At 43.3% G+C, this 12,580-nt stretch overlaps 1 protein-coding gene across 5 annotated transcripts in view; it reads right to left on the reverse strand.

Annotated features, from left to right (window-relative positions):
• Window positions 1–9,553, reverse strand: part of UHRF1BP1 (UHRF1 binding protein 1) — a 55,976-nt gene extending 46,423 nt beyond the window's left edge. For 3 of the 5 annotated variants that reach the window (XM_045572737.1, XM_045572738.1, XM_036415303.2), the window contains exon 1: window positions 9,265–9,553. In XM_045572737.1, coding sequence (XP_045428693.1) covers window positions 9,265–9,308 — 44 coding nt within the window. In that variant the 5' untranslated portion in view covers window positions 9,309–9,553. The remainder of the gene's footprint in view (window positions 1–9,264) is intronic. The other 2 variants (XR_004983904.2, XM_036415302.2) reach the window with 2 other exon arrangements.
• Window positions 9,554–12,580: the final 3,027 nt, after the last annotated feature.

Genomic DNA, 12,580 nt, shown 5'->3' on the forward strand with positions numbered 1-12,580 from the left:
GAACAATAAGCAAGTGACAGGATAAACTTCCTTTTCATATATAATTTTGACTATTAGAATACAGAATTTCTACAGAGATTACCTTCTTCAATCTCTACCTAGTTACACAATCCCTCTTAACTTTTTCCCCAGATATTTTTACTCTACCTGGAAATACAAGAACGCTGACTTAACTTTTTTTTTTCTAGGCCACTGCTGAGCATGGAGATAGACACACAGCTTACAATAATTTTATGTCTTTTTATCCTATAGACTAGGCTAGATCAATGTCCTTTGGTCAACTAAGAGTCATTTAAAAACAATTTGCTTTGTACAACTAAATAAAAGGAAAATGAACAATCCAATTAAAAAATGGGCAATGGACCTAAATAGAATATTTTCAAAAGAAGACAGAAGGAAGGCCAAGAGGCACATGAAAACATGTTCAAAGTCACTAACTATCCAAGAGATGCAAATCAAAACAACAATGCAGTACCATCTCACACCTGTCAGAATAGCCAACATCAACAAATCAACAAACGACAAGTGTTGGCGAGGTTGTGGAGAAAAAGGAACCCTTGTGCACTGCTGGTGGGAATGCAGACTGGTGCAACCACTGTGAAGGACAGTATGGAGTTCCCTCAAAAAACTGAAAATGGAACTCCCATTTGACCCAGTAATCTCACTCCTAGGAATATATCCCAAGAAACTAGAAACACCAATCAGAAAGGATATATGCACTCCTCTATTCATAGCAGCACAATCTACAATACCTAGAATTTGGAAACAGCCTAGGTGCCCGTCAGCAGAGGATTGGATAAAAAAACTACGGTATATCTACACAATGAAATACTATGCTGCCATTAAAAAAAAGGAATTCTCATCATTTGCAGCAATCTGGATAGAATTAGAGAACATCATGCTGAGTGAAATAAGCCAGTCAATGAAAGAGAAATACCACATGACCTCACTCATTTATGGATATTAAAGAACATCATAAACTGATGAACCAAAAGACAGATATAAAGACAGTAAAGCAACAAGCAGACTGTCAAATTACAGCAGGAAGGGTAGGGATATCTGGGGGAGATAAGAGATCAACCGAAGGACTTGAATACATGAATATAAGTACAACCAATGGACACAAACTCTGGGGAGGGAGGGTATGTATGAGAGGGAGGGCAATGTTAAAATATGTACACAGATAATAAATTAATAAAAACAATATATATATAAAAAATAAAATTAAAAATCAATAAAATATATTTTTAAAAAATAAATAAATAATATTTTAAAAAAACAATTTACTTTGTAAAACACAAATGGTTTTGGAAAAGCCTCATCCCCTAACCTGGACTAGTAGAACCAGACTGCTAAAGATAATGACGTTTTACTTTGTACACAGCACTGAACTAAGGAACTTAAATACATTATTTCCATTAGCCTTCACTATACTTCATTTTTCCCATTTCAAAGAGGAAAAACATGGGGTTCAGATGGGAAGTAATTTGCTCAAGGTAACAGGGCAGGAAGAGGCAGAGGCGAGCATGAACCCAGGTGTGCTCACTGGGTTGTCTTACTTCTACTAACAACTCTTAATACTGTGTTCCTCCAAAACACACCTGGCACAAGACAGATTTACAAGTTGTCTCAGAAATGGGTGGAGTACATCCTTTCCCTTTTTACAACCTATCATGGACTGCTTAACCGGTATGAGAAGAATAAATTTAAACGTTGATGGACAAAGTTATAGTTTAACTCCATCAAAAACTTTTCTAAACTCTTCCAACTCAAGCAGATTAATAAAATCTTCTTTAAGTATGCCCAAGGCTAATTCACCACCATTCCAGCAAACTATCCCAATCTCTCCCAAGAAACTAAAAGAGACCATGCCATCAACTCTATCATCCAATGTGCAAGTAATCATGAAAAGCTGAATAACCAAGAACTCTTAGTCTGCTCTAAGGACTGTGATGGCACATGCAGGTCTGCTCTACCACCACGGCTGTTCTCCCATAGCAGGAAGAGTAATATAACATATAACTGCTTTTAAATTTAGCAATTTAGTTTCATATTCATAAAAAATGAATATTACTCTATTACTTTCTTAAAAAAAAAAAAAGGCAGTAAGAATTCTTCAACTGAATTTGTCTGCATTTTATAGTAATAACAAAAAATAAGTAAAAAAGGTGATCCGTTGTGGGTGAATTTTGCAGAGATCTGTTCAACCAGGGAGACCACTAATGAGATCTGATCTGAGACCACCCTAAAGTCTCTGGCACAAACTTTACTCAGCATTTGTGTTCCTAATTGAGGATTATATCACTGAGACCAAGGGTGGCTGACAAGGCTAATGGAAGCCTGCTATTTATTCCACTTCCAGGATGTGGGAAAACATTTTCTGGCCATCTGTTACTGTTACAGAGCATAGAAGCTAAGATGAAACTGAGTTGGAAAAACAGATTTTGATCAGGTTTAATTTCTGCCAAAGGACTGTAATCTGCCAGAGACAACAGAGAAAGACTCAAAGACATCATAAAAATGTGCAATGTTGAAAAGTGGGAATTCTTAGATGTGCAGGTTCACTGAACTTCTAGAAAAGGTCTTAATCTTTAGTCTAAATTTATAATTTGCAAATGGTCATAAAGTTAAACAACTTGTCCCAGAATCACAGCTATCCAGTGGTAGAGCTAAGACTAAGTAAATGGCAGAGATGGGACTTAACCCAGCATTCATTCAAATCTTGCCCAGCCAGCATGGGTCAGTGGTTGAGTGTCAACGTATGAACCAGGAGGTCAAGGTTCAATTCTTGGTCAGGGCATATGCCTGGGTTGCAGGCTCAATCCCAAGTATGGGGCATGAAAGAGGCAGCAGATCAATGATTCTCTCTCATCATTGATGTTTCTATCTCTTTTCCTTCTTCCTCTCTGAAATCAATACAAACATATTTTAAAAATTAAAATTTTAAAAAACCCAAACAACTTCTGCATAGCCTGGGCCAGTGTGGCTTAGTTGGTTGAGCATCATCCTTGGAACTGAAAGGTCGCTAGTTCAATTTCCAGTCAGGACACATGTCCAGGTTGTGGCTCAATTCCATGCAGAAGGCAGGTGATCTCTCTCTCACACTGAGGTTTCTCTCTCCTTTTACCTTCCTTTCTCTCTAAAATCAATTTTTAAAAATATTTTTTAAAAACTATTGTTTAGTCCTGATCAGTCTGGCTCAGTGGGTGGAGCATCGGCCTATGGGCTGAAGGGTGCAGGTTCGATTCTGGTCAAGGGCATGTACCCTGGTTATAGGCACATCCCCAGTAGGGGGCGTGCAGGAGGCAGCTGATTGATATTTCTCATCAATGTTTGTAACTCTCTATCCCTCTCCCTTCCTCTCTCTATAAAAATATCAATAAAATATATTTTTTTAAAAACAAAAAGTCCTGACTGGTTTGGCTCAGTAGATAGAGCATCGGCCTGTGGACTCAAGGATCCCGGGTTCAATTCTGGTCAAGGGCATGTACCTTGGTTGTGGGTACATCTCCAGTGGGGGATGTGCATGAGGCAGCTGATCAATGTTTCTAACTTTCTATCTTTCTCCTTTCCTCTCTGTAAAAAATCATGAAAATATACATTAAAAAAAATTTCAAAACATATCCACCAGAATGGCTAAAATGAAAAATACCAAGTGTTGGCAAGATGTAGAACAATCATATTTCCCATACACTTCTGGGTAAAAGTATAAATTGATATAGACACTTTGGAAAACCTTTGGCAGTATCTATTAAAATGTAATATATGCATATCCTACAAACCAGACATCCACTCTTACTAAACCCCCAACAGATATGTGTACATTTGTTCACCAAAGGACACACATTCCCAACAGCACTACTCATCATAGCCCTAACCTGGGAAACTATCCAAACGTGCATTATTAACAATAAAATGGAAACCAAGATGGTGGCATAAATAAACGCCTAACTACAGCTTTGCACAATTTCAAAAAATACAACTAAAACACAAAATGGACATTATCCAGAACTACAGGAAAGTTGACTGACTGGAAATTCTACCACTAGAAGGAAAGAGAAAACCAGAAGGAAAATCAGAGGAGCTGTAAAAGCCTAAGTTCTACAGATGATTACAGATGCTTGGGCCACAACTTTTGGTTGGTAACTTACAATGTATTCTTAAGTCATGAGAACCTTGGTTTAATTTTTCATACTCAATTATGCTGAAATATATATAGTAACCAGCAAAAAAAAACACACAATAAAATGGATAAATAATTACAATACTATACAGTAATGAAAATGGAGGATCTATACATTGATGCAACAATCGGGATTAATCTCACAAAAATAATGTTGAGCTAAAGAAGCCAGATATAAAACTATACATACTATGTGATCCATTTACATAAAACATAAAAAGACAAAATTAATCTAAACAGCTAGAAATCAGGACAGTGGTTACCCTAAGTGGAGGTAATGATGAACAGAGACACAAGGGGGCTTCTTGGGTGCTGGTAATATTATTCCTTCATGTGGGTACTGGTGATAAGGGTATGCTCGGTTTAAAATACTCAACAGATGAGAATCATTACAGCATAGCAGCAGAGCAGGTTAAGAAGCACAGCTCAGAAATCAAAGTGCCTGTATTTGAATCCAGTTCTATCACTTATTAGTTATGACTTTGGGCAAGTTATTTACCCTCTCTGTGCCTCACCTATGAAAATAAAAACATAATATGCTAATTAGACCAGACGTCCTTCCAGATGACCTTTTGGGCGAAGCTGGGCTGTGAGGGAAGCCAGGGGTCCCAGGTGCCTGCTGGCTGCCAGAAGGAAGCCTGGTCCCGGGTGCCAGAGGGAAGCCAGTGCAGGCAGCCGGGGAAGGAAGGTCTACTCTTACACAAATTTCGTGCATCGGGCCTCTAGTTTCTTTATAAAATGGGCTTAATATCTATCTTATTTAGTTAGTTTGAGGCTTAAATAGTCCTAAGACTTATAAAGTGCTTATTTGCACAGTTGGCTCTTATTATTATTTTCTAAGTAAATAAAAGCACTATATTCTGAAGCAACGTAAGAAAGGGAAACAAAGACATATGATTTGACTATTACTAGGAAATGCATAAAATAAGTATTTGGGAAGGGAAGGTGACAATAAAGGAGCATGACTTAGAAGTTGAGACTAATCCTACCAACCTTCACCTACACAGACCCTGGACAAGCAGTTAGCCTCTGTGAGCCTTCAGCTCACCACTGTCTACCAGGGGTGGCCACGATGAGCTCTTCAGGGGAAAGAATACTAAATGAGCCCTGGCTGGTTTGGCTCAGTGGATAAAGTGTCAGCCTGTGGACTGAAGGGTCCCGGGTTCGATTCCGCAAGGACAACTGCCTGGGTTTCAGGCTCAATCCCCAGTGTACAGGAGGCAGCCAATTAATGATTCTCTCTCTTCATTGATGTTCCTATCTCTCTCTCCCTCTCCCTTCCTCTCTGAAATCAATAAAAATATATTACTAAAAAAAAAAAAAAAAAAAAAAAAAAAAGAAAGAAAGATAGAAAGAGAAGCATAGTAACAAGTGGAGGCACTGATCAGGAACTAACAGGGCTGGGCACAGTGAGACTCTCTTATTCTCCATAAGGATTCTGAATTTCACCTAATGTTTATATTTTTTATTTTTTTTAATATATTTTATTGATTTTTTACAAAGAGGAAGGGAGAGAGATAGAGAGCTAGAAACGTCGATGAGAGAGAAACATTGACCAGCTGCCTCTTGCACACCCCCTACCGGGGGGATGTGCCCACAACCAATGTACATGCCCTTGACCTGAATCAAACCTGGGACCTTTCAGTCCGAAGACTGATGCTCTACCACTGAGCCAAACCGGTTTCGGCTATGTTTATATTTTTTAAATACCTACCATGTTTATCAGCTATGTCTTTGTCACTCAAGGTCATTATTTCCTGCAACTATTTGGAGTAAATAATTAAGACTTCTAATTGGTTTCTAAAATAGCCAGTCAGGAGGGTTGCTGTCATTCACACTGTGATTAGTGTTCCTAACTTCTCTAGCCATGTTATAATAGCTACTTTTTATAAACCCTATTTACATACCAAGTACTACAATACTTTATCCCCAATCCTCAAAAAAAATCTGCTGGGTATATAGTATTCTTCCTTATTCTCATCTTTTACAGAGAACACTAGGCTCAGAAAGGCTGCTTGTTCATTAAAGTGGCAGAGCTGGAAGGTGAGTCTGGCTTGTTTGGCTCCAGAGTCCTTGCTCTTTCCATGAACTATAGTCCCCTGACTTATGGTACTTCACAATCAGATTTCCTCTTACTTGTGTAATAAAAGGTCATAGCTAAGGTCATTAACTAAAACAAGAAAAATCTAACTTAGTGAAAAATCAATTTGGATGTTTTCTAAATAATCACTTTTGTTTCTAAGTGAGGGTCTCCTGGATCTATTTAAATGAATTTTGTGCATTGAAGCTACTTGTATTACCCAACAATTATCCAAACCATAGGTGAAAGCCTTAAAGGATGTTTATATTTCTTCCCTGCGGCATCCCCAGTGCCCAGACCAGTGCCTTGTCTACGGTAGGCACTTAACAAAAATATTTTAAATAGCACTTCCCTCAAATCTTGTTTACCAAAATACTCTACTAAGAAAGAAGACGCATTCCAACAAGACACTTCAATATCTGAAACTTCGTGACTAAAATTAAACATACTATGGAAGTCACTGGGATATCTTTCCTGCTATCAGACACTTCCCTCCAAGTCAAGTGGCTCTGTCATCATCAGCAACAAGTACTTATTAAACGCCTACAAATGTTTACTTAGCCTAGTAACTCGGTCTCTTTCTCTCCTCTCTCCCCCTCAGGTTTGGCAAGCCAGGGAAGCTAGTTCCCTCAGGCAGGCCAGCCTCTGCGGGTTCAGCAGAGACCATAGAGACACAAATGTCACACATGCTTGGCCAGTTATTTCAAGTCAAACAAATATAAAGGCCCCGGGAGTTTGACCTTTCCTTCAACCAAGCAAAAGTCCCAGACCTCTCCCTGGAGCCCTGAATAACTTCCTCCTCCTCCTCCTCAACCAACCACCCAACCTTGAAGAAACCAGCAATTTCTCCCAATGTCTGCTGTATCTATTCCTACTTCATCTAAAAGAGATAGCTTGTTCACTAAGGATTCATTGAATACGTTAGCATAGACGATTAAGTTTCCTCTTTAAAAACCCTATCCGCATCGGGACATGTGGGTCCTCCAGGGGAAAGTACAGCAGTAGGAGGTGGGTTTTCTTCCATTGCACACCTTCCACTGCAGGAGGTGTCCTCTCCAGGCTGTTTCCTCAGCCTAACAGGAGAGGTGGAACAGTAATGGACTATTCACCTGGGTCCAGAATGCCTTGCAGGGTTCAAGCATGTGCTTTAGGGGTTCATACCCAACCACCCAGGACCATATATTAAAAAATTAACTGTTCATAAAAATTGATTTTTCTGGAAAAGTCTGACTTGTATTTGTTGCTGTCACACAAGCAGAGGCCCCAAAATTAAACCATGCATTGTATTTTATTGAGTACTCACTATGTGCAAGGCACTGTGCTAAATCCTTATCTATATTAATTCATGCAAACTTCACAATAACATTTTAAGTTAGATACTATTATTGCCCTCATTTTACAGCTGAATAGAGTAAACTAGGAAAGGTCTAGGCTCTTAAATACAATATTTTGTTAGGTGAGATCATCTCTAAACTCTAAAATTCCAATTCTATATTCATCCAAATTATCATTAGTCCTACTTCTATTTAAATATTTACACAGAAAAACCAAACCCATGGAACATCCACATGAAAACAGTACTACCTGAAAAGAATATATTAAGGGGTTACTCCTAGCAAAGGATCCAAAGGCACTTTCTGGCTCCAGCGGCCAACCTGCTTTTATTTTTATAACGTGGTGATTAAAAGGTGTATCTCAACCTATGACTAATTAAAGTCTAAAATTAAAGTAACAGTAAATAAGTCAGAGTGCCAACCAGAAGAGGGGACGCGGTGGCGGCAATAGTGTCCACATACTGCTCACCAACAGGGAGAAGCCCAGGGAGGACAATCAGTGCAAGGCCGCTGTCCCGTCTCCACTGGCTCCTCCCCCTCCTCCCATCCCCTGAGAACCGCTGACCACTGTGGCCTCGGCTTGAATCTCTCTGCACCTGAGATCCAGAGCTGGCTGAGGGTATCCCGGCATCACCAAGCCCCGCTGGGAATAAGGAGAGAACATTGAGCGAAAGCCTAGCTTCCAATGTTTGTGGCCACCGGTTCTGACAATCCCCAGTAGTAACACAGGGGTCAGCAGTTACCCAGTTACACCTGCAAACGGTATTGCCTGCCACCCTCTCTGCCCACATTACTGACGGGCATTACGGTAATGGCTTAAAAAATGGCTTCAAAGCAGAGGCGGACACGGTTCGCTCTTTTCACAGGCTGTCAAAAACCTCCACGTATTAAAGGGGAGGTTGCTGAAACTTTATGCCCAACTCTCCTGACCTGTCCCCATTAGCCTGTGTAATGAGAAGAGGAGCCAAGGAGGGAGCAGGGAGATCAAAGGAGCGGCCCTGGGTGCGGGGACATCTTTTCCAAGGTGATGCAACAGGGTCAGCCGGGCGACCCAGAGGAGGAGCTGGGAGCTTCTGGGAAGGAGAAACCAGCCTTGGAGTTAGACATCGGAGTGGAAAAGCGGTCATGAAGGGCTGGGTGCGAGGGTTACTGAGAACGGCCGAGGATGCAGGGGCTGGTGTGGAGCAGTCCCGGGAAGGAGAGCGGCTGGGAGGGCTGGGAGGGGGGGGGGGGCGCGGCGGGTCCCAGCAGGAGGGGGCGGGGGAGGAAACAGCTGGGCGGGCAGGAAAGGGTGCAGCCGTGGGGGCCTCGGAGGGACGGTCACGTGCATGGGAGGTCGGCGTGACCCGCTCGGAGGGGTGGGAACTGAGGGGAGGGTGGCCGCCGGGGAGCCTGATGGTCGCGGGGAGAGAGGAGCTGGTAGGATGCGGAGGGAAGGGGGTGCCGGGCACCAGCGCAAGGGCCCAGGGCGACGGAAGAGCAGATGGTGACCACAGCCGGGGCCAGCGGGGCGGGAGGAAGACGGTCCGGCTCGAGCTGAGGCGGGGGCCGCTCGGAGTCCGGACTCGGAGCTGAAGAGAGGGAGGCCGGCCGGGGGCGCGGCGGCCGGGAGGGGAGTCGAAGGGGCTGAGGCAGGGCCCGGGACCGCGGCGGGAGGGCGCTCTCACCGGGACAGGTGCTTCAGGATCTGCTTCTTAATGATCCCGGCCATGCCGGAGCCGCGTCCCGCGTGGAAGGCGAGTGGGCGGCGGTGGCCTCCTCAGCCGTGAAGAGGCAGCTCGTCACCTCGCCGCGGCGCGGGGACTGGATGCCGCTGCCATGGCGCTCTCCCGCCGCTGCCGGCGCGCTCCGTCTCCGCCGCGATCCCACCCACCTGCGCGGGCCGCGGGCGCCGGCCCCGAGCGGGCGACGCAGAGATAGCGCAGCGCCGGCGGCTCCGGCGGCCCGAGGCGCGCGTGGCCATAGGCCGGGCGCGCGGCGAGGGGCGGGGGCGGGGGCGGGGCGAGGAGGCTCCGCCCCCTCCTCGGCCGGACGGCTGACCTCTCAGCGGAAGGAGATCTGAATGGCTCATCCTCTGAACTGCTAGGGGTTCCCACTCGAAACCTCCTTGGAGGAAAGGCTGGGTGTTTGTAAATTTTTGCAGGAACTCGCTAGATAATTGCGCAGTTCCAGGTCCACTTGTCATTCATCCCCTTCATACATTCACTCATTATTTATTGAACAACAACTGACTCTACCCCAGGAATCAGGGTGGGAGGTGGAAAGTAGTTGCAGGGACCTCACAGGCCCCTAGAATCACTGGGTCTGCTGCTTCGGACTAAAAAGCAGAGGGGCGCCTGGTCATCTTCCTTATGCCCCTCTTAGCCTCCACCCGGTTAACCAAAGTTTACTCAACACTCAGGTACACCCCTCCCAAAAGAAAATAAGACAGCTTGTAATTGTTAAAATTATTACCAGCAACATTAGAGAACACGTTCTTTGTTTTGCATAGAAGGAAACTGAAGCCCAGGGAAATAGTTGAGTTTTCTTAAAGTCACAACTACTTAGACTCAGGACTAGAAACCAAGACTTCTCTCAGTCCAGTGCTATTTTCACTCTGTTTCATGCACATACTTAAAAAGTATAACCCATACACCGGGGACATCTGTAGACCCAATAGCAAAGGCAGGGAGGTGGCAGTTTTCTAGAACTTAAAACCTTCAAGCAAAAACTTTATCAAAATAGTATTCTTTCTCTAGACTGGATTAAAATCGTACACCTATGGATGAGGATAAGGGTGGGAGGGGGCGGGTAAGGGCAGAGGATGGGGCGGGAACCGGGTGAAGGGAGCTATGGGGGGAAAAGGAGAAACAATTGTAATAATCTGAGCAATAAAGATTTATTTTTTTAAATAGTACTCTCTCTCGACAACAGCCTTATGGGAAATCTGGTCACCAGTTAATTTTAAATTTATTCACTTTTGTGAACAGGTCCTTCAGTTATTCTGTTCTCCCCAAACCAATTGTTACCTAATTCCAGAGATAGTCTTAGCATGGTCAACCACATAAATGTGAAACTTTAAAAAATAATCAGCCTGGCAGGTGTAGCTCAGTGATTGAGTGTCGACTAGAAACCAAGAGGTCAGGGTTCCATTCTAGGTCAGGGCACATGCCCGGGTTTCAGGCTCAATCCCAGTGTGGGGGTCTTGTGGGGAAGCATGAGACTGGGTTGGGAAGTTTGTAAGGAGGACAAGTGTGAAGAAGGCCACCTGCCCTGTTTATCGGAATTCCGACTAAGGAGGTCCCCAATTATTCCCTGACCTTTCCAAACAAGTCCATGCTTGAACAGACCTCCCGGTGTTTACTGCAATCCTGCTGCTTAATCTTTAGGTGCCTTGGCTTAAAAGACACTACAAACACAAGTGTCCTCTCAAGATTATTTCCCCTGCTGATGGTATCTAAAAGATAAACTTTATCTCATACTGCTCCTAACGAGGCTGGCAACTGAAGCTGCCGGGTTCTGTTAGCCTCATCGGAGTAATCTGTTCCTCCATCCCTCAGGGTCTGCTGGCCAGCCCCGGCAGGGCGTGCTGGAGGCAGCCGATCAATGATTCTCTTTCATGGTTGATGTTTCTATCTCTCTCCCTCTCCCTTCCTCTCTGAAATCAATAAAAATATACTTTAAAAACATAATATTATAATAGCCTAAACCAGTTTGGCTCAGTGGATAGAGCATCAGCCTGTGGACCCAAAGGTCTCAGGTTCGATTCCGGTCAGGGTCATGTGCCTTGGTTGCGGGCACATCCCCAGTGAGGGGCGTGCAAGAGGCAGCTGATTGATGACTCTCTCTCATCAATGTTTCTAACACTATCTCTCTCCCTTTCTCTCTGTAAAAAATCAATAAAATATACTTAAATAATAATAATAATAATAATAATAACAACATCATACTTCATGAATGTCTATGCCTGTTTTTTAATCATAGCAAATTCAATTTTCCCCAAAAGTACCCCCAAAATTACCTTTTTAAAGGGAACCAAGTCATCAGCCTAGGTGCTCTATGACCCAATCCTCCCCAACAGGACTGCATAGTCTATCATTATTTGTTCCTCTGCCCATCTCTCATCAGAATACATACCAATAGATCCTATGGAAGGGGTTTCTTGCCAGGATTATTGACCATATCACTCCTTCCCAGTTCCGCTGTCAGCTGCCGGGGCCTCAGGGCAATTTCTTGCACTTCTAGCTTCTTTTCTTGGAACAACCCAGCAGCTGATTTAGACATCTGACATTAGCTATGTAAAACAAAACCTGCCTCATACTCAGCAGCATCCTGTAGAACCACTCATCATGCCTTGTGAATGAGTAATTTTTTATGAAAGAAAAAACTCATGCCCTAACCAGTTTGGCTCAGTGGATAGAGCGTCAGCCTGTACACTGAAGGGTCCCAGGTTCGATTCTGGTCAAGGGCATGTACCTTGGTTTTGGGCATATCCTCAATAGTGGGTGTGCAGGGTGCAGCTGATTGATGTTTCTCTCTCATCGATGTTTCTAACTCTCTATCCCTCTCCCTTCCTCTCTGTAAAAAATCAATAAAATGTATTTTTTTTAAAAAGAAAGAAAAAAACTCATGCGTAAAAGAATCTGGCTTCTTTTAGGATCATTGAACAGGAGAGTTCATACAATAGTATTAATTCATTTTTTCCCCTGCAATACTAAGAATGCAAGATATATATATATGAGATTTAAGGGCAACCCCATACTTTTTTTTAAGTTAAACATTTTTAAAAATATATATAGTTTTATTGATTTCTGAGAAGAAAGAGGAGATAGACACATGAATGATGAGAATCATTGATTGGTTGCCTCCTGCACGCCCTCCACTGGACAGGTGCCCTACCACAACCCAGGCAGGTGCCCTGACCAGGAATAAAACGTGGCCTCCTGGTTCATAGATTGACACTCAACCACTGAGCCACGCCTGCTGGACAAGTTAAACATTTAT

This window comes from Pipistrellus kuhlii, unplaced genomic scaffold (genome assembly GCF_014108245.1).
Source record: "Pipistrellus kuhlii isolate mPipKuh1 unplaced genomic scaffold, mPipKuh1.p scaffold_m20_p_5, whole genome shotgun sequence".
NCBI classification, from domain to species: domain Eukaryota; kingdom Metazoa; phylum Chordata; class Mammalia; order Chiroptera; family Vespertilionidae; genus Pipistrellus; species Pipistrellus kuhlii.